Below are 21594 nucleotides of genomic sequence, written 5' to 3' on the forward strand. Positions count from 1 at the left end.
GAAGAATAGAGCTAGGCAGGAAAACTAAAGTGAATGCTGGGAAAAAGAAGGTGGAGTTAGGGAGACACCATGTAGCCGCCAGAGGAGAAAGATGCCAGCTGCCAGCTGAACTTTGCTGGTAGGCCACGAGTCTTGTGGTAAAATCTAAAATAATAGAAATGGTTTAATTTAAGATATAAGAGCTAGCTAAAAGTATGCTTAAGCTATGGGCCAAGCAGTGTTTTAATTAATACATATTTCTGTGTGATTATTTCGGGAGTCTGAGCAGCTGGGAAACGAGCAAGCAGCCTCCATCATCATTAAAATACAATACATATCATCTCATTTACAAAGGAGCTGCCTGGGAACCAGGGAGTTAACAGTGCCAGCTCAGGGCCACAAGCTCGCAAGAACTGAATTCCAGTGTCCTAACTTGTAGTCCAATGAGGTCTCGGTTGTTAGTAGTGGTGGTAGGGTAAATCTTGACAGAATTTTAAAATGTAGCATACACAGTAACTTAAACTTTGATATTTTTTGATCAAAGGGTCAAACAGAGCTCCAGCAACGGAACTTGGGCACCTGGACAGGAAGTGGGTCTAATAATGCTGCTGCTATCACCTGGCTCTTCACCCAGCCAAGAGGCACTAGAATGCTGTGCACTGAGCCTTGAGTTACAAGTTAAGTTCCACCCAGGATATCAACGACACTGCACAAACACATTGCCAGAGTCCTGCGCTGCCCCTCAATTTCAGTTTATAGGATTTTATTGCCCGCTCTAGAAACTTGAAAACAGGAGAGGCCCCAGAAGCAAAGGGTCCACAGGTCCTGGTCTCTGGCCCCCACCTCACCTTAGAAGGGAGTTCTCAAAGTTGGTGCCTCTCAGCCTTGGGAATGACCCTGTGGAAAGTCGCCTGGGTTTATAACCTTAGCGCCGTTATCTCTGAACAAGGGCGTGCTCAGCTCTGCCAGACTCAGAAAGATTTCCCCGAGTCAAGTTGGGCAATTACCTGCTCACCCATGCCTGGGAGAGCCTCTTGTCCCCATGGAAGAGCAGGCTCAATGGATCTAGGAAAGGAAGGCTGGGTGGAGTCTGTGATTGGAACATCAGGCTTTGGAGATGCATATATTTGCCAGGCAATATGTGGTGATGCAAACCTTTAATCGCAGCAATTGTGGGGTAGGGGCAGGTGGAGCTCCGAGTTTGAGGCCAGCCTGGTCTACAGAGTGAGTTCCAAAAAAGCCAGGGCCACACTGAGAAACCCTGCCTCCGAAAACCAAGAAAAAAAAATTCACATAGTAACTGCTGTAATGGCAGATAGGACAGGGCGATACCTTCTTCCCTTTGTCATAAATCCATGATCAGCTGCAACTGAAGACAGCCAGCCTGATGCGACTGGGACTCAGTGAGCTCTGTTTAGTTCAGGGATAGGTTGAGGGTTGAGGGTTGAGGGTAAGACATGGCCCCAGCACTGCCTTGCCTCTACAGCCAGGCGATAGACTGAGCCTCTCTTCCTCTCCCATCCTCAGCCCCACCTAAACCAGTGCTCTAGTGGATTGCAGTCAGAGTTCAGCCTCACCTGGTGTGGATGAGCTTCTACAGAATGCCTTAGAACACTGGGTCACCCATAGGATGGGTCCGAGGTGTGGGGATGCAGGCATCACCCACATGAAAGTGGAGACTGTCAAGACTGGACCTCTGGGCTATCTGGGAAATACCCTAGGAGCAGGAAGCAGGGAATGGGTCAGGGTGAGGAGGCGGAAAATGCCAGCAGCAGTTCAGCTAGCCATAGAGAAGGGTGAGGATGCTTCTTATCTGCGGCCCCAGCAAGCTGCTGCCCATGCCTGAGAGCCCAGGATGACAGAGCTGGCTAGGGACTCTGAGATAATAACACAGGCCAGCCAGCCCATTTTACAGAACACCGGAGTGGAGCTCTGACCTTTTCCTAACCATATTCAATGTACGCAGCCAGGGACTTCCTCTACTTCCCTTTGAGGGGAGGTGGCCTGTGACAGCAGTGACACTCAGCATATAGAGCCACCTGGAGAACCTGCTAATGCTGCAGGCCCTACTCCAGAGAACCTGATTCTGGGGACCTTGAGTAATGCCCACAGGTTCACCTTCCCAAGCTCTAGATGCAAACGCCCCACTGGGTGTCCCTTGGAAGGGCTGAACGCAAGGAGGGGCTAGGTGACCTGATGAACAAAGAATAAAGCTGGAAGGGTCAATTGTCTGTAGAAACAGGGACAGGGATGGATGGGGCAGCAGCTTCTCGTTCTTTCTGCTGCTAGGAGGCCCCTTTGGAATGAAAGTGTTAAAAAAAATAAAAGTGAACACAGTTGGGCCTCTGGCCAGTGGGAGCTGGGAGAACCCAAATTCATGAAGGGCAGTTTGGTTTGAAAGGCACTTTGGGTGCCCATAGGCTGCTGGTATAGTGGTAAGCAATGCCTTAGAGCAGGAGTCTTCAAGCCGTGGGTCGCGACCATGGGAAAACACGCCTTTCCGATGGTCTTAGAAACTGAGATACCGCTCAGTAGCAAAATTACAGTTACGGTTAGGGGTTCCTAAGACCATCAGAAATAGGTGTCTTCCAATAGTTGCAACCCACATTTGAGAACTTCTTTCTTAAGGTGTTATTCGTGGGGACTTATCAGGAGATCACTTGGGACATTGAGCATCAGGGAAGAGCTGCAAGGTCCCTGCTGTGGTAGTGGTAGGTGAGGTGACTGGGACCATATGAGGGCCAACCAAAGAGCCCAGAGGCCATGCCTTCTTTACTCAAGTCTTCCCAAGTCTGGCTTTCAAGGGAGGGGCTAGGTCTGGGGTGCCTTTGGCGACTGCTGCAGGAATTTTAGAGAAAGAGCATTTGGTCCCAGATAAAGGGCACCTATCCTGAACTAAACAGCAGGTTCTGTATAGAAAACTAAGACCTGGGGATGCGGTGCAGGGTAGGGCCCGGCTCAGGGATGCTCCTCGCTCTGTGGCCACCTGCTAAGCCAGGCATCCCTTCCTTTCAGGTCTGCTGGGAGGCCTTTTTGGCCAAGCTCTGGCTAGAGAAAGGAGCAGAGCTGCCCTCTGCCATGGCTGGGTCACACCCTTCCAACAGTCCTTCCATGTAGGTGCTCAGAGCCTGGAGGTACTGAGCAAGCTGGGTGGACGCCGACGACGAGAAGGTCTGCAGGCTCAGATAGCGACCGTACCTCTTCAAGCCCTCTTGTCGGTTGTTGCGGTATGCAGTCAGCAACTCCAGGAAGCTCACATTGTGGAGGGCCAAGAGGCGGGCCTCAGGCCGGGGCAGGACATTTGCCTGAACAAGGGGTTGCAGGGAAGCAAAACACTGCAAGTTGCTGAAGGGGTAGACATGCTGGTCCAGCTGCGGCCCTGGAGAGACCTCCAGGAGGCAGCACAAGTCTCGCATGGCCAGCACCGCAGCCAGGGCGCTCCGCTCACTCATGTTTCTTGCCAGGTAGGTCTTGGCCAGCGTCCTAAGTTTGAAGCTGCTGGCACCTGGTATGCGTTCCTGGATGAGAGGCAACACAGCCAAGAAACCGGAGATGGAGACCTGGAATTCCCACTGCTTGTTAATATCATTCAGGGCCTTGAAGAAGATGGGGAGTCCAGGCCCCCACAGCTTAGAGCAGGCCAAGATGGGTCGGTGCATGGAGGTGAGGAAGTTGAGGAAGTGCTGCAGTCCAACCTCCAGGGAGACGGCCTTCGAGTAGACACTGAAGGCCTCGGGTTGAATGAGTACTCGGAACTTGCTTTCCTGGTTCACGGCTGCCAGTTGGCTAATTTTCTGGGCTAGGCAGGAAAGAGGGGCAGGGTGAGGTTCCAGGGCTCAGGAGGCACTGGGGTGGGTGTAAGGGGTCAGGCTGCTGACCCACTACCTAGGGAACCCACATTGAGGCCTGCCGGAAGGAACCAAATATCCTCCGTATATAATTCTTGCCTGGCTCTGATGGGAAAGAGGGGTCGGAGGACTCACCTGTCAGAAAGTCACCTGTCACCGATGCCCAACCCTGGGAACTCTGCCCCTTTTGTGTTTTCTCAGCCTCCACCTCCACCAGAGACACCACAGTGTTTCTATTCTCCTGCTCCTACCTCCAAGCCCATCAGTCCCAGCTGGATCAGAGCCCAGGGCTGCAGACAGCAGAAATGGCCTGTGTACCCCCTCCCTAAGAGCATGGCCCGGAATCTCCCCCTGAAACCTACAGATGGCTTTTTTGTTCTTTGCAAATACTTAATGCTTCTGGCTGGGAAGCTAGCCACAATGGTAGGGCCCATAACTGTTGGCCAGGGCAAAGGGTCAGAGCTGAGGGGCCAGGCAAGGATGACAGCGAGGAAGACAAGGGGCTCCCAGGAGGAGGAGGAGGAGTCACAGCTCCCTGTGGCCTAGGTTCTGCAGGCCTCCCTTGTGTATCCATTTGTGGGATGGGGCCTGTTTTGGGAAATGTGTGATCACAGCCGAAGCTCAAGGGTGGATTACTTGTCAACAGTGAGCCCACACACTGTTCCCAGCCTCTTTGTGTAGAGGTCTTGTCAGAAGTGAACCTGTGGCCATACATGTCTCCCTCTCAAGGCCAAGTTCCACTGCAGGCAGACACAGGAACTTCAGGCATGGGGCGGGGGGGTCAGAGTCCTCCGTCCACCTGGCTGTCATGGCCTGCCAGAGCTAAGGGCTGCTGGAACCTTACGGGTGTCTCTACCTGCACCTTTCCTGGGTACTGAGAGACTAAGACAGAAAGAAGTGGCACAGCTCATGGAGAACCCACTTTCATTGTCGATCTTGAGGTCAAAGAATACCAGAGGCCTGTCTTCCGCTTGGGGGTCAGCGAGACTCTCACTCGATGCCTTGAGGAAATTGGGGCCCTCCAGCTGGAGGCCACTGGACTCACTGCCGCTATCATCCAGCTCGTGGGGGGACTGTAACACAAAAAAGCCAAAGGTCAGGGGTTCAGAGGCCTGAAGGTCCGGGCAAGATGAGCCTGTGCTCTATAGCAAGTGTGCACACATACAGGGAGGTGTAGGCACGTGTGCATCAGAGGGCCGAACAGAGGGGATGCACAAAGGCGCGCGTAGGTGTGAACTGGGTCACACATGTGAGCCTGGGCACACGGCTTAGGCAGGGAGATGTGAGAGGGTAGGACCATACAGGTGAGCAAGAGTACGCATGACAATGTACAGGTATGGATGTGGGGTACATGTGTGAGGGCTACAGATCTATGAACGGTGTTGACACAAGTATGTGAAAGTTTGAGGTGGGGTGGGGGTGGGGCAAGTTGTGCTTGCTTGTGGCAGATCAGGGAGGCAGGTCAACGGCTCAGGTGTGCAAGGCTTGAGATAAATCTGCTCCTAATCTCACCTCTCTGAGCAGACTGAGAAGAAACAAATGGGAACGAGAGATGGTCTCATCCACAACCCCCAGCAATTCTTTGGAAGCGGGAGGAGTCTGGCTTTCCTAGCCCTCAGAATCACACTGACCCACAGTGTCTTGCAGTATAGAGGAGGAAATAAATGATTGGCCTCTAGAAATCTGCATCTAGGTGGACAGACACACATTCCCTGACTGGGAGAGGATGTGGGAGGGAGCAGCTCAGAGCCTCAGATCCTGGAGACCTCAACTCTCCACACCCAAACCTCAGATGCACAGAGGAGCCTTGGAGCTCCAGCACCCACCCCAGGCTGACAGTGAGTCTCGGCTCTTCAGCATCAAGGTTGCCCTGGCTGGAACACCATTTCAAAGGTTTCAGGCTTCAGGGAAGGGAAGGGCTCTTTCTACCGCTGAGATTTTCCCAGGGATCTGGGGATACAGACAGGTTAGAATGTCTGAGGATAATACACCAAGTTACTTAACAGCACAGCTGCTGAATGGCCTATGAATGCCACTTTTGGACATGAGACAGGGCAGTGGGACAGATGGGGAACTGCTGGGACAGAGTCCATATAAGGCCCCAAGTCTTGTCTTCTTACAGACTGCTCTGGTAGTCAATGGAGTTATCGCCTGGGGCTGAGGCCTCTGTCCACTGTGGTCTCCAGTTAACATCTCAGGCTTGAGACAGAGTTATGCTTAACTGCTGTCCTGGTTGTTGTTGTTTTTTGTTAATATGACACAAGCTAGTGTTACCTGGGAAGGGGGAACTACAATGGGGAAATGCCTCCAAAAGACCTGCAGGGCATTTTCTTAATTAGTGATTGATATGAGATGGCAACGCCCACTGTGGGTGGTGCCACTTCCTAGGCAGGTGGTCCTGGGGTGTATAAGAAAGCCAGCTGAGCAAGCCAATAAGCAGCATTCCTCCACTGATTCTCCATCAGCTCCTGCCTTGAGTTCCTGCCCTGACTTTCCTGGATGAGAGACCACAAGCTGCAGCTTGAAATAAACCCTTTCCTGCACAAGTTGCTTTTGGCCATGCTGTTTATCACCCAGCCTTCCAAAACCACTTGCTTTCCACAAACCTTCAGCCAAGAGAAGTCGTATTGCTCCCTAGGAAGCTAACCAGAGCTGGGCTTTCCTATAGGAGGTTGCTTTTCACTCAACATGCATTTTGTAGTCCTGTGCCAGGTACCCCAACTTCTTCCCAGTCTCCTTGCACCCAGAGACCCCCCCATTGCTTGCCTTCCCTGTGAAGACCTTCCTGGAGGCATCCTCCTAGTTGCTAGGCACGAACAGTAGGCTCAGTTCTGTGCCCCACACAAGAATCTGGTCATTTTCTGTCTGCGGCTTCCAGTGTCTTCCTCTACTCAGGGCTTCTGTGTCTATCCTCACACGTGGACTGGGGGGCAGAGCTGAGTCACCATGGTTATGTCCTTCCCTGGTCGGGGAATGTTCACTCTCGCCAGTTGTTGAAGAACCGGCTCCCCAGCCCGGTCGATTCTGCTACCACTGCTATGACACATGGGTTTCATCCTCCCTGTTTCAAAAGCCCCTTTGTGGCCCCAGATGCTTCCACCTGACCCCTGGCAATGACTTCCATCTCCTTCTGGCGATGTCTCTTCAGGCCTTGAAGGCAGTCTTCCAGAGCAGGATAACTGGAGTGCCACACAGCTGGACCTTCTGGTTAGCGCCTTCATCTTCACACCACATAGCAGGAAGCCTCATTTCTAAATCGGCCTTCTCTGAGGGAACCTGTGGGTGTCTCAATAAGATGCCTCTTTCCCTTCCTCTGAGCGGTGACTGTAGGAAAGGCTGGGTCTTCCTTTTAGCCTGGACACAGCCCTTCCTCCCCCATCTCTGAGAACTGCCATGTACTACGGCAGAGGCTAGTCTCTCTGGAACACCATGTACTTAGGTTATGCAGCTGTAAACTCCTTATTCACCTCTCCTCTTAAATCCCAAGCCAGCCTGGCAGGAGTGGGCCATTTAAGCAAGACATGTCTAAAGAGGAGAGCCTACAGGGAGGGCACACAGAGCATCCTTCCCTCCTGGCTCAGCAAGGGAGCCTCTGGTCACACCTGCAGCCCTCACTCCTCCATCTTATCCCAAAAACCAGAACAGGGTGTGAAGGACAGGGACACACACACACAGCGAGCGAGCGAAAGAGAGAGAGAGAGAGAGAGAGAGAGAGAGAGAGAGAGAGAGAGACATGCTAGTGGGGAAAATAAAATGGAAGCAGAAAGGAATAGGGCTGAGAAAAGAAAGGTTGGTCCAGGAATGAGAACAGCAAAGGGAACAAAAAACACTTTAAGAAACTGTGGCATGATGGTGAGAGCCTAAGGGACGGGATGGGAGACTTAGGTGTCACTGTGGGCTCTACGTTTCCCTTCCCTGTTCCCAGGCAGAGGCAAGAGCTGGCCTTTCTTGTCCCTCCTGTATCACACCCATGATGTAAATGTCACTTTCCTTAAAACAACCCAACATTTCTTCTCACCCAGATGCTCAAGTGAATCCCCCAATCCAGCGGGGCTTGATTTCGGCCAGGCCTTAGTGGCATAAAAAGCTCTGGAAGGCCAGGCTACACAGGGAACAATTCAATTAGGATCTGTAGGAGTGGAACCCAGCAATCTGCAATTGCTTCAACTCCTCACTGCACAGCCAGGCTTGAGAATCCTTGGTCTACACAGCGGTTCATTCCGTGTTTGATCATCAACTGAACAGACACAAATCCTTTGGGAGGCCAGCATTCCGCTTCAAGGAGCCATCTTGTCTTCCGTCAGTGCTCAGTGAGAGCTGTGTTCCCGAAGAACCTTTCTCAGCACTCAAACTTCAGCTACAGCCGGCCTCAGTTTAGAGAGACACACGCATCTCTGGGGTTTAGAGACACAAACTCCTAGTTCTTGCAGTCGTGAGGCCTTGGAGGCACAACAAAGATATTAGGAAACCGGGCCATCTAATTGACTGCTATGACCCTTCTGTCTGCTGCCCCAGCCCTTCTGCGGGCAGCTCTGCTCTTGGGCAAACAGCTCCACCTTCTCAGCTAAGTGCCTGCCTCACATTCTCTGATATGCATACTCATCGATATCGTGACTACATCTCTGCACCAGATGCTGCCCATTGACCTCTCTTCCTCGGTCAGTCATCGTTGCTAGATCTGTCACAGGCTGCCCCCTAGCTGAACCCCTTTCTAGTTGGTCCTTTTGCTACCAAGGTGTCTGGTCATCTGTCACAAACATGGCTGAGAATACCTATCTCTTCTGCTGTGACTCCCCAGACAGTGGCCCTGGCTAGGTGCAGGGCTTACGCAACAGTTCTCATCCCAAGGACTCTACAAGAGACTGGGACTCGCCTCCTGCTCCAAATCTGTGACCCTGCTGTAGGGGTGAGCTCTTCCAATGGATTCCTCCCTGCTCAGTCTCTCCCCTCAGACAGAACTAGCTGCAAGCCAAGCTGGGGCCTACCTCCACTGCTTCACTAGGAAAAGGTGACCCCTGAGCAGGCCAATACTATAGAACAACCCCTCATTGCAAGGCAGAACAAAGGCCCCACAGTGAGGATGTGCAGCTGGATAGCCTGGGGCACTGTCCCTCCCTCCAAGCTGCAGAGTGGGATGTATAGGGAGGTATGCTATAGTGTCTCGGGGGTTTGGGAGGGTCTGTGGAGTTGAGAATGAAATGCTCAAGAGGCCCTAGTAATGGTTAGTTAGTAATGGTTCATTTTTATATAGACTCACAAAAGCAGTGGGCTCTTCTCTTCCGTTCCCCAGGTTTGCTCTGCACAGCGAGCAATGCTTTCTAGCTAGTCACCTCTTCCTAGCCTAAAATGTGTATCTCCGTCCTCCTTCGATGACCCTGATACCCCCAAAGATGGTGGAGTTGGGACCCCTCTTCCTCTCCCCATCTGCTACACTGCTTCTGGCATCTCCTGAACTGAACCCTGCCCAATGTTTAGGAAAACTGCTGGAACACTTTTCTCTACCGCTCCTTCCTGGGCTTCCCCCTCCATCCACAGGTAGTAGCTTAAACTTTGTCAAAGGCGATGAGCTAGAAAGAAATGTCCAGGTATTGGAAGAATATAAGCCATAAGAAGGCAAGGATCACATTTTGGCCAGAGGTGAGACATACTTAAAGGGGCCTTCAGAGCTCTCACATTGTGTGCCTAGGCCGATGGTAGAGGACTGACACGAGAGGGGAGAGAACGTGTGAGGTGTACACGGGGCATCTGGGCAGAGCTAGAAGGGCCTGACATGCTAGTCTGGCAGTCAGGAGCAGGCACGGGCATCAGCTCTCTCCGGGTAACAACTACTCAGGACGGGCTGCACAGAGTATAGGGAAAGAAGGTCCAGAGACAATGCCAGAAGGCCAGCCCTCACAAGAGCAAGGAGACTTGGAATGGAGCCCCCAGAGATGCAAAGAGAAGACAGATTTCTGGGAAGAGGCCAACCCAGTCAAGAATGCCATGGACTATCTAGGACCACTATGCAGAGAAGCCTGGAGCTTCCCTGGGACCGATGGGTAGGGTTTGTAGGCAGGGTGGGAGGTGCAGGAAGTGAGATGAGCAGCATGAAGCACAGGCCAAGGGAGAGGCAGGGAGTGGGCGGCAACTGGCAAGAAGACAGTGGAGGAATCAAAAGAGATAGGCAGATGAGCATGAGACAGTGAGGCTTCCCACAGGGCCATGGCTGGGCTAGCTGGGCCAGACACAGGTGTGGGTCTTAGAGGCAGGCAGGCAGACTTCCGGGCAGAAGGGGTAGAAGAAGGGAAGGGATAGCAACAGGCAGATCTGTAATTAGGTAGCAGACGCCCATGACTCCCACAGTCGAAAGGGTTTCTGTTTCCTCCCAGGGCGAAACGTACAGTCAAGAGGTAAGAGTTGAGGACCAGGATGAAGCCCAGAGATGTGTCCCTGGGGAGCCAAATGAGAGTAGACAAGTGTGACCAGAAGCCCTTTGCTCTTTGCCTTCCTGTATGCTTTTCTCCAGCTTGCCTACAGGAGGCAGCAGAGAGTCAACAGGGCCCTGAATCTTCCTGAGGTTTCTGTCAGCAGGTCTCCACCTCAGCTGGAGGGGGTGATGGTAGTTTTGAGGGCTCAAGGAACAAGAGGCTGTGGTCGTCTGAGCAGTCCATTTAGAGATGGTATCAAGGAACACAGTATGGTCATATCACTGCTTGGCAGCTGAAGTGGCAGGCTGAAGATCCTTCAGACATCAAGGAGTGTAGGACAGATGGTGGGTGTTGAAATCAACCAGGAAGAAAGCAAGGCATGAGGGGGAGAAGAAATCTAGGGGGCAGATGGTCCTATCTTCCTTCCATGAGAGGGGAGGTGCGCAGGGGTCTGAGATAAACTGGGGAGATAAAGCTAGCTACATCCTAAAAGCTGGACCTCAAAGCCACCAGAAGATGGACTGTATAGGCCTTGTCCTGCTTCTCACTTTGGATGCTCCTAAGTGTGAAAGGAAGACAGCCATGGCTTCCCCCAGAGAAGAACCAGGTTCCAGGCAGGGAGAAGACAAACGCCCCCCACAGGGAAGATCCTATACAGGATCTGATGGCCGTGGAATAAGGGTTCACAATGGAGATCGTTTAACAAGTATTTATTGAGCAGTCATACCAGCAGGTGTCGGGATGGATAGAGTCTCTGCATCATGGGCAGGGATATCTGGTCACGAGACTGCAGACAGTGAGGTGGGGTGGAAAGCAGCCACAGAGGAGGAAAGAGCTCAGGTTCTTAGGGGCCCATCTGATAGAGGGCCCAGGCCTGGACTGGTAGGGATGAGGCCTCTTGGGTGGGTAGGGTGGTGGTAATGAGATTCCAAAGACTTCAAGGTGGGCCTTGAACTTGGGATTCTCCATAGGGACTTTATTAGAATCTCTGAGGGGACTGGCTGGTGTGGGAGGTCCTTCTGTGTATGTGTTGTTTTTATTGGTTAATGAATAAAGAATCTGCCTTGGCCTGTGATAGGGTAGAATAGGGCTAGAGAGGGAAAAATAAACTGAATGCTGGGAGAAAGAAGGGGGAGTCAGTGAGAAGCCATGTAGCTCCACCAGAGACAGACGCAGGACAGAACCTTGCCGGTAAGCCACACCCACATGGCAATACACAGATTAATAGAGATGGGTTAAATTAAGATGTAAGGGCTAGCCAATAAGAAGCTAGAGCTAATAGGCCAAGCAGTGATTTAATTAATATAGTTTCTGAGTGATTATTTTGTGGTCTGGGCAGCCGGGAACGAACAAGCGGCCTCCTACAACCGGCTACCTGTGCCCCACCCATGGAGGAAGCATTAGTCTGAGAAGGCATGGAGGAGCAAGGGAGAAAAAGTAAGTTGAAAAGCCACTGGTGAAAATCAAGGGAGGCCTGGGAGAGCCCTGAAGGCTCTGCACTTCAGTCAGAGCACGCTGATGGTATGCAGGTATCAGCAGGATGCCCGGGATGCCCTTTAGTGGTAGGGGTGGTGGCCTGAGCTACAAGAGGAGGCCTGTATTAGGGCACAATATCCCTGGGGGATACAGGTCACCGAGGGTGTGATGAAGGCAGGTGGCTTTCCTTGCTTTGTATGAGAAAATGCAGATCTGACAGAGGACAGCAGCAAACTTCTGGCAAGTGGTAGGTTGGCCGGAAGACTCAGGTCAGGGCTGGCAGCTTGCTCAGTGGGATGATGGGAAGACCAAGCTGGTGGCTGGGAGGCGCCTTGAGGTAGACTGCAGACCCTGTTGGAGTGGGAGGTCCAGTGTGGGTGGGAGGCTCTTTGGGTGCTCAGCAGGAAGGAGTGGGTTGGCGCAAAGGGTGCTGCAGTCGTGTTCAGTGGCTTTGTATATTTTCCAAAATGGGGTCTCAGACTGTGGGCTGGAAAGAACCTTGGGGACCCTGATCTAATCTTTCTCTCTACTCAGGCCCTGTTTTTCCCTGGACACTTAACAGCCTTGTCTCTAATAACATACCACAAGGTACAGAAGAGTCACTGGTTTCATTGTAATACATCTTTAAAGACATTTTCTAAGACAAAGTAAATTCTTACATGTAGTTCTTGTGGTGGTTTGAATGAGAATGTTCCCCGTAAGCTCAAATGTTTGAATACTTGGATCCCAGGCGGCAGAACTGTTTGGGAAGGATAGGAGGTGTGGCCTTGTTGGAGAAGGCCTGTCACTGGGAGTGGACTTTGAGGTTTCAAAAGCCTATGCCATTCCTAGTTAGCAGCTCTTATTCTTGTGGATCAGAAGTGAGCTCTCAACTATTGCTCCAGCACCATACCTGCCTGCTGCCATGCTCTCTGCCACGATGGTCATGGAATTGCCTTCTGAAACTGTAAGTCCCAATAACCTCTTCCTACTATAACATACCCTAGTCATGGTGTCACAGAAAAGTGAATAAGACATCTCCTGTCCATTATTTGTTACCCATAGACACAATCTTTCCATCACTAGCCTTCATGGACTGATTTTGTTATTGTTGTTTTGTTTGTTTGTGTTTTTCAGGCAGAATCTCCCTACATAGTCCTGGGTGTCCTGGAACTCGCTCTGTAGACCAGGCTGGCCTCAAACTCACAGAGATCCACCTGCCTCTGCCTCCCAAATGCTGGGATTAAAGGCGTGCGCCACTACACCCAGCTCTTTGATTAACCAGGGAATGAACTCTTGTCCAGCTTTCCTCAGAGAGAATTTAGCAGATAGAAAATATATAAGGAAGCTCTATACAAGATGTTTGGGTATTCCAGAGGACAGCCAGGCCCTGGAGGAAGCAGTCTAGCAAGCATTTCAGAGGAATTCTTGCTTGGTGCCGTAAGAAGGCTAGGCTGCAATAAGCATGCAGCTGGTACTTGCAGACTCTCCTTGATACAGTTTAAGCTTTTATTGCCTTGCTGGAAAATTTCAAGGCAAATTTCCCAGGCGCCAGATGAGCCTGAGAGTCCCCTGCTGTGGCTCAACCTTTGGGACATTAAATGAGAGAAGGCAGGAGTGACTCACCAGATTCTCGGTATCTGAGTCTTCTGAGCTGCTGATCACCACAATTCGCTCTTCTGAAATGGAGAGAGGGTAGAGGCATTAGGTCCTTCCTGATGTATCCACTGGCTGGGGTGAGAGATGGCCACCCAGGAGAGTCCTTGTAAGCCAGTGGGCTGGGGGTGACAGATGCCCTGTCCTGTGCCCATCAGGAAGAGATGGAGTATATATATATCCCCAAGGCACAGTGGTTGGCACTGGCAGTTTTGGAGGAAAGGAGTCAGAATTGGGACACAGTCCCTCAGGTGTCCCACACTGGAGGTGTCCCACACTGGAATCACAGCCTAAACTACCCCTTCATACTCAATGGCAGCTCAGAGCAAGGTGTGCGTGGGAATGCAGGTGGGATCAGGCTGTGGGGTGGGGGTGTTCCAGATATCTGAGGACAGCATGAGGATCCTACCCAAGGGCCAGCCTGCTTGATCTCCCTACCTGTTTCTCCTGTGTCGCTGGTTACATGATTGCCGGTGAGCAGGAGGGTTTCTTCTTCTTGGATGGGGCTCCCAGGGTTGGAAGACCCATCCAGATGGGGAGGCGAGACAGCCTTGGAAGTGCTGGGTCTGGGCTGCTCAGGGGAGCTATTGGTCAACCTGTCCTCATCCTCCTCTGTGGACTCCATCTTGATCATCTTCCTGGAGCAATCGCTGTGGCAACAGCACTTCCTCTTCTTGGAGATGACTGTCTGAGAGGCTTCCTGCACAGTGATTACAGGGGCGACTCAGGAGCCTCCAGTGTTGCTGGGCTGAGGACCCTGAGCTGAGTGCCATGGGCTTGTGGCATGTTTTTGCTCCTGTTCCTTTGGCCAAATCTCTGCAGTCGGGAAGCTCTCTTGGGTTGCCATGCACACTGGTCATGGCCGCTGGCCAGCCATCTCTGTTGGCCTTACAGCTTTGGTCATCTTAGCATCCCGGCTGGGATCAAGTTTATTGGGGGCTTCCTAGTGGAGCAGCCCTGAGCAATGGAGAATATGGGGGTACATGCTGAGCAAATAAGACCTCAGGAAGGTCCAGATTGTCATCTGGCTATGCCTCACTGTTGATGGAGTCTGAGCCCTTCAGATGAGGCAGGGTAGAGTAGGGTTACTTACCTCTCGATAGGTGGGGGCTTTCATAGAGAAGGCATACACTGGCACAGGGTGCGCTCCGGGCACTGACTGTACCATGGCCACAGGCTGGGTCTTAGACATATTCAGGGCTTCAGCCTGTGCACTCTGCACTTCATTGGGCTAGAAAATCAGGTAACAAGAAAGTCAGAAATGGCCAGGAACCCTGGGTCTAACAACCTGCCTCAGTTGTAAGCTTCTTGGTCCCAGTCACTGGGACAAGTAGTTCTTCCCAAACCCTCTATGACGTCACCTCCTTCTGAACTTGGGTTGCCGGTACCCAGCTGGCATCAGCAGTTTCCTGACAGGGCAGGAAGATACTGCAGGGACCACAAGGCCCAACTCCTCAGAACATGGCTGACAACTAGCCTAGCGTGCATGCCTCTAGAGACAAGCCACTTGCTGTTGTTGAGGGCAGCACCTCCCTCAGCAATGGTAGAGTTGCGGCAGCGAGAAAATCCAAGCTGCTAGACAGTTAAGACTCAGGGATGGGGCAAGCTCACAGCAGCTGCTACACAATGGAATTACTTAAAACTCACTGGGCCTCAGTCTCATTCCAAAAAAATGGGCTAATAACATTTGCTTCATAAGATGATATGGATGAAAGATGCCAAACGCCTCCAATGTATCTAAAAGAGTATGTAGCCCCTACAGAGCTCCAGTAGTGGGTAGATGAGGATTAGATCAGCCAGAATGGATATAATACTGGCTTTATTACTATTCCATGTCAGACTTGGTGCTCAGGGGTTTGTGTATCTATATCAAAATGAAGCCAGGGCCGTTCCTCAAAAAGTGAAAAAGGAGCTGGAGAGATGGCTCTGAGGTTAAAAGTACTGGCTGCTCTCGCAAAGGACCTGGGTTCAGTTCCCAGCACTGATACTCTCTTTTGGCTTCTTCAGGCACTGCACACGTATGGTGCACATGTATGGTACACTCATGAGCAGGCAAAACACTCACACACATAAAATAAAAAAGAAATAAATTGCCACATGACTTACCAATTCTGCTCCTAGGTACCACCCCAAAAGTACTTAGGTAAATGTTTAAATGCAAACTTACACATGGGGCTGGGCAGGCAGTTCAATGGTAAAGAACCTGCGTACCATGTTCCAAGCCCCAGATTCGATCCTCAAAACAGGAGCAAAGAGTTTAAACGTCTTATCTTTGCCTTTGTAACTGCAGCTGCTGGCATATAAAAGGTTCTCGTTCTACTTAGGCCGGACCTTCCTATCGGCAAGGCTGGGCGCCTCTGCCTCTGTTCCCTCAACTTTCTACCAGTACTAAAGAAGAAGACAGGGAGAAAGTCACTGACTTACAGTTGTCTTAGAGCACCAGTTCTCAACATGTAAGTCGCGACCCCTTTGGGGTAGAATGGCCCTTTCCCAGGGGTCGCCTGAGACCCATTGGAAAACAGATATTTACATTATGATTCCTTATAGTAGCAAAATTACAGTTATGAAGTAGCAACGAAAACAATTTTATAGTTGGGGGTTACTGTTACCACAACATGAGGAACCATATATTTTTTTTTACTCTCTTTTTCTTTTAAGATTTATTTATTGTGTATACAGTATTCTGCCTGCAAGCATGCCTTCAGGCCAGAAGAGGACACCAGATCTCATTACAGATGGTTGTGAGCCACCATGTGGTTGCTGGGAATTGAACTCAGGACCTTTAGAAGAGCAGGCAGTGCACTTAACCACTGTGCCATCTCTCCAGCCCAAGGAACCATATTTTTCAAGATTATTTGCTTAGTATACAGTGGGGTTCTCTCTGTATATATGTCTGTTGAAGGTCAGATCCTCTGAAACTGGAGTTATAGGCAGTTATGATCTGCCATGTGGGTGCTGGGAATTGAACCCGGGTCCTACGGAAGAGCAGTCAGTGCTATTAACCACTGAGCCATCTCTCCAGCCCTCGAGGGTCACAGTGTTAGGAAGGTTGAGAACCACTGGGTTAGAGCTTTAAAATCATAAATATTTCCCTCTCTGAGGCAGAGCTCTGAGGACCGGAATGACAAAGCAGCCATATTACCCCGAGACAGGTCTGTGCCTGCCTCCCGTGACCTTTGCACCCATGCATTGCTGCTACTCACCCCTTTCTGAGGACTAAGCTCAGCACCCAGATTATGACCGTGGTGTAAAGCAGGAAGTTTTGTAAAGCAGAGCACTGCCAAAGTTCAAGCTCAAACTACTTCACAGCCAAGTCTCTCAGGTTTGCAACTCTGCAGGAGGCCTTAGATGTCATGCTTTCTAGGAGCTCCAAATTCTCCAAGCCCTGCCTCCCCCAGGAAGCCTTTCCTGACTGCTGTAGCCCACAGTAATCTTTTGCCCATGGGTGACCCCAAGGCAAAGCCAGAGAGGCTTAATACCCTTGTTGCCCATCAGAAGTCCCGGGCCCACATCTTGACATGCAGACACACACAATGCAATGACCAAGCTGAGGGGGGTGAAAGATATCAGGTGCAGGAAGGAAGTGAGAGGACTCATCCTGCCGCCGGGGAGCCCTGCGGGGAGAATGGAAAGGATTCCCGTGTATTTCTACCCCGGGAAGCACTAAGTCAGAGCAATCAGAGGAGGGGGTACCACCTCAAGAACGAATGGCTTTCCTGCCCCCAAAGGCATGTGTGTGTATGCAGTCAAGGGTGCAGCCGAGGGAATAGCAACATGAGAATACCTAAGGATGTCTTCCCACCCCGAGAAACTAGAGCTTTTAGGTATATGATGGCTCTGGAATCTGTGGGATTGAGTTCTTGATGTCTAGCCTTAAATCCAAGAATCATGTGTGGTGGGGACGAGGTTCACCTATGCAAGCCTCAAAAAATGGCTCGTACATTCAGTATGAGCTTCAGGGATGTCCCGTGTCACATCCAATAGAGCCACTGTTTATATTTACTTCCTCCACTTCCTGTCCACCTCTGGGTCTGATCCCTCCTGAAGTAGCTCATGGCCCATCAAGAGCTACTCAGGCATTCGGAACCCTCACCAGCCAGCCCGCCCTTCCTTAAGCTTTCCTTAACACTCTCCCCCTGAGAGCTCCAGTCCAGTCTCAGGCACTCTCCCCGCTGTCACAGGACATCAGGACTCCCAACTCCTTGTCTTCCAACTCTCCTCACACATCAAACCCCCTCTCACCTGCTTGAGGTCAAGAAAGTCCTTGGGAGTGCTGGCTGCCTCTGGTCTGGCTCTCTCGGCTACAGCTGCGTCTGGAAAGCAAAACAGAGAAAGCAGAAGGGCCGTCTAGTAAGGAGAATTCTGGGCTGGGACAATGACAGAGAGGAGGTCCTTGCTCCTTTTCCTGGGTATTCACCATTGAACATGTCTTTACAGAGAGACTGGAGTTGACTGCCATAGGCATAAATCCAGCGAGAACAGAGGGGAAGGTAGCACTTTGACTCTAAATCCCAAGTGCATATCCATTCTAGGACGGCATCCTTACGAGCCCATAGTCACCAGCGCCAGGAGGAAGCCTTTATTCTTGGAACCTGCCAGGAGCCAGTACAGGTAGCCCTCAATAGCTGCTCCAAGTTGAACTTCTAAAAACTTCCAATAAAAACCCTGCCGGTGTACATGTGCACCCGCGGTCTTTTGTAAAACCCCCTTGATGCCACGAGCTCACACAGGACACAGCTCCGGGATTCTGATTCAGAGCCAAGCTTGTGTCTAAGCTACCTGGCCCAGGATCCTCTCCCAATTGGACCGGACAACTTTTGAGGGAGGAGCTGGTCTGCCACTTCTGTACCTCAAAAGAGCCTATCTAGTAGCAGTAAGGACCTAGAGACCAGCAGCTGGCTGCTTTGTTCTAGGAGAGTTCTTCCTTTCGGTCGGACCAAGTACCACCCTGCTAGGTTTTCTGAGCCTCCTTCTCTCCTAACCTTACATCCCAATTGACTTCTCTTTTCCTGGGTGAGGGGACTTAGGAGACCCCAAAAGTGGGCTGCAGTGATACCACATCCGGTTCTCAGCTCAGTAGCTCTCAATTTCCACGTTTCCCAAGGTTGACAAAAGTCACATCTGTTCCACAGAGTTGTATAAGTTAGCAAAGTGCCTCCTCTGGGTGCCTGCCACAGCAAGTGATCCTATCCTTTTAGTCTGTCCTCTGGAACCTAAGACTTGATAGTCCTCTTTCATCTACCAAACAGAGCTCACCATTTCTGTCTCGCCGTCCTCTGGGAGCAGCAGCGAAGCATGGGACCTTTAAATGTCAAACCAGCTGCCCATAAGTGTGGCCTCAGCACTTACCTGTCCTCGGGGTGATGCAGGAGATGAGGTCCTGCAGACACATCTTGAACTCCTCGAAGCCGCTGGTGCGCAGCTGGACTTGCTGGTTCTGGGGTTCCTCCTGGCGCAGGCGGCTGAGTGCCCTGCGCAGAAAGTCATGCATGTCCAGCACCTCCTGGTCGGAGGCATATAGCTTCATCCTCTTGACCAGCGCCTCACCAGTGCGGATGCGCTGCAGCACAGCTTCCAGGTGGCCAAGCTGACCAGCTATTTCCTGGTAGTCGCGCTGGTAGCGTGCATTCACCGCCTCGAGCAGTTCGCGCTCCTGCGCCTGCACATGCTCTACCACTTGGCGAACGCGGGAGCGGATTCGCTCCTCAGCGTCTGTGCGTGCGTGCTCCAGCTGGCCTATGGCCGAGCGCATCTGCGAGTGAGCATTGTCAAAGGTCCTTTCCTGCTCCTGCAGCGCCTGCGTCATGGTGCCGAGCTCCTCATGCCACTGCTGGATCTCCTCGCCAATGTCGCACTGGAGATCGCCATGGCTACGGTCCAGGAGTGCACATGTGCAACACAGAGGCTTGGCGCAGCCTCGGCAGTAGATGCTGCGGATACATGAGACCACTTAGGACATTCTATTTCTCAGCTTGTTTTTCCCTACTCAGTGTCTATGGCTATGGTTATGATACCGGATCTACTCACAAAATACAAGACAATAAAAAGCTACTACAGGGCCAGCAAGTCCAGGGACTAAAGGCGCTCACAAGCAAGCCTGACAACCGAGTTTGATTCCCCAGAACCTATACGGTGGAAAAACACAGCCGACGTCTGCAAACTGTCCTCTGACCTCTACACGGGTGCCATGGCATATGTGCACCCCCCCCCCCACACACACACAAACACACATTTAAAAGTTAAAAAAAAAACCAACCACAGTAACAATTCCCCTACCTATATAGCAATGCAGGCACATACAAAAAACAAACAAATCACTTTCTTTCTGTCATTTCTTTCTTTTTTCTTTTTCTTTTTGGTTTTTCAAAATAGTGTTTCTCTTACTGTGTAACAGTGCTGGCTGTTCTGGAACTCACTTTGTATACCAGGCTGGCCTCAAACTCATTGAGATTCGCCTGCCTCTGCCTCCCAAATGCTGGGATTACAGGCATGCACCACCACCACCAGGCCTGCCTGGCCCGCCATTTCTTAGCATCCCCTAACAACATCCCCTAACTCCCTGGCCTTCCCACTCTGGCCTCAGCTGAGTATGGGATGGTTTCTTCCTCCTACCTCTCCACATCCAAACTCCGGAGCACCTGCAAGCACTGGCCGGGTACTTTTACTATTCTCTTTTCACAGATGAAGAAACCAAGACTTACAGCTAAGCAAAGAGCTGGGCTAATGTTTGTACTTAAAAAATAAAACCATACTACCTGGTAACTTTCTTCTCTACTCTTTCATTCAGGACATTCCTTTAAGTCCATAGGGACAAACTAATAGCTCCTTTATAGCTATGTGTACAATTGTTTGATTCAACAGGCTCCCTTTTCACAAACAGTCACGTGATTTCCTGTTTATGCATTTTCTTTCTGCCTTTCTTCTCTCTCCCTTTTATTTTTTGACTGGTGTGAATGGTGATTTAATAACATAACATCATGTTAGGCAGCCTAATGTATGGGTGCCTTTTTCTCTATAAAGTAGAGTCCAATTAATAGATTGCTAGATCAAAGAATGTATATCTCTATCTTGATATTTTATGCATGTAAACATATTAATTAATGGTAAGTATGTGATGTCATGGATATTCTAATTAGTTGAATTTTTTTACAACTACAAGGTTCTAAAAGGTATATCATGGCATCATGGTACATATGATAAATATACATAGTTTTTATTAGTCAATTTAATATATAGGCTAACAGAAACTTTCGCAGCATTTTCTGTAGCCATTCTATCTAATTTTTGAATGTGTTACAAAGTGAAAGGACTTTAAATGTGTGATTAAGCCAGATGGTGGTGGCGCACACCTTTAATCCTGGCACTTGGGAGGCAGAGGCAGGCAAATCTCTGTGAGTTCTAGGCCAGCCTGGTCTACAGTGTGAGTTCCAGGACAGGCACCAAAGCTGCACAGAGAAACCCTGTCTCAAAAACCAAAAGGTGTGGGGCTGGAGAGAGGGCTCAGCAGTTAAGAGCATTGCCTGCTCTTCCAAAGGTCCTGAGTTCAATTCCCAGCAACCACATGGTGGCTCACAACCATCTGTAATGAGGTTTGGTGCCCTCTTCTGGCCTGCAGACATACACGCAGAAAGAATATTGTATATGTAATAAATAAATAAATAAATAAATAAATAAATAAATATTTAAAAAACCAAACCAAAAGGTGTGATTAAATTAAGAAACTTGAACCGGGCGGTGGTGGTGCACGCCTTTAATCCCAGCACTCGGGAGGCAGAGGCAGGTGGATCTCTGTGAGTTCGAGACCAGCCTGGTCTACAAGAGCTAGTTCCAGGACAGGCTCCAAAACCACAGAGAAACCCTGTCTTGAAAAACAAAACAAAAAAAAAAATTAAGAAACTTGAGGTTATAGGAGCTGTAGAGATGGCTCAGAAGTTTAGAGCACTTGGTGCTCTTCCAGAGTTCCCCAGTTTGATTCCCAGCACTCACACAGTGACTCACGACATCTGTAAGTCCTGTTTCAGATCTGATGTTCTCTTCTGTGGGCCCCAAGCACACATGTGCATGCATACATGCAGGCAGGCAAAACACACAAATAAATAAACCTTTAAAAAAAGATTGTTTAAAAAGAATTTTAAGATTGAGAGATTATCCTGAGTTATCTGGGTGTAATCAAGAGTTGTCATAAAAAGAAAGAGGGGCAGCTGGAGAGCGAGAGGGAAGCTGTTGGGAGCAGAGCTGGAGCGTCGCTC

General features: G+C 50.5%; 1 protein-coding gene across 3 annotated transcripts in view; it reads right to left on the bottom strand.

Annotated features, from left to right (window-relative positions):
- Positions 1-249: 249 nt before the first annotated feature.
- The window catches only part of Pml (promyelocytic leukemia), a 33733-nt gene continuing 12388 nt past the window's right edge, over positions 250-21594 (bottom strand). Inside the window, exons 3-9 of one of the 3 annotated variants that reach the window (XM_005369470.3) lie at positions 18695-19275; positions 17588-17658; positions 14439-14576; positions 13784-14045; positions 13316-13368; positions 4750-4900; positions 250-3778 (exon numbers count right to left, since the gene is read on the bottom strand). In XM_005369470.3, coding sequence (XP_005369527.1) covers positions 2991-3778; positions 4750-4900; positions 13316-13368; positions 13784-14045; positions 14439-14576; positions 17588-17658; positions 18695-19275 — 2044 coding nt within the window. In that variant the 3' untranslated portion in view covers positions 250-2990. Of the gene's footprint in view, positions 3779-4749; positions 4901-11578; positions 12062-13315; positions 13369-13783; positions 14046-14438; positions 14577-17587; positions 17659-18694; positions 19276-21594 lie in introns of those variants that run through there. The other 2 variants (XM_026777224.1, XM_026777225.1) reach the window with 2 other exon arrangements.

This window comes from Microtus ochrogaster, unplaced genomic scaffold, assembly GCF_000317375.1.
Source record: "Microtus ochrogaster isolate Prairie Vole_2 unplaced genomic scaffold, MicOch1.0 UNK49, whole genome shotgun sequence".
In the NCBI taxonomy this organism is placed as follows: Eukaryota; Metazoa; Chordata; class Mammalia; order Rodentia; family Cricetidae; genus Microtus; species Microtus ochrogaster.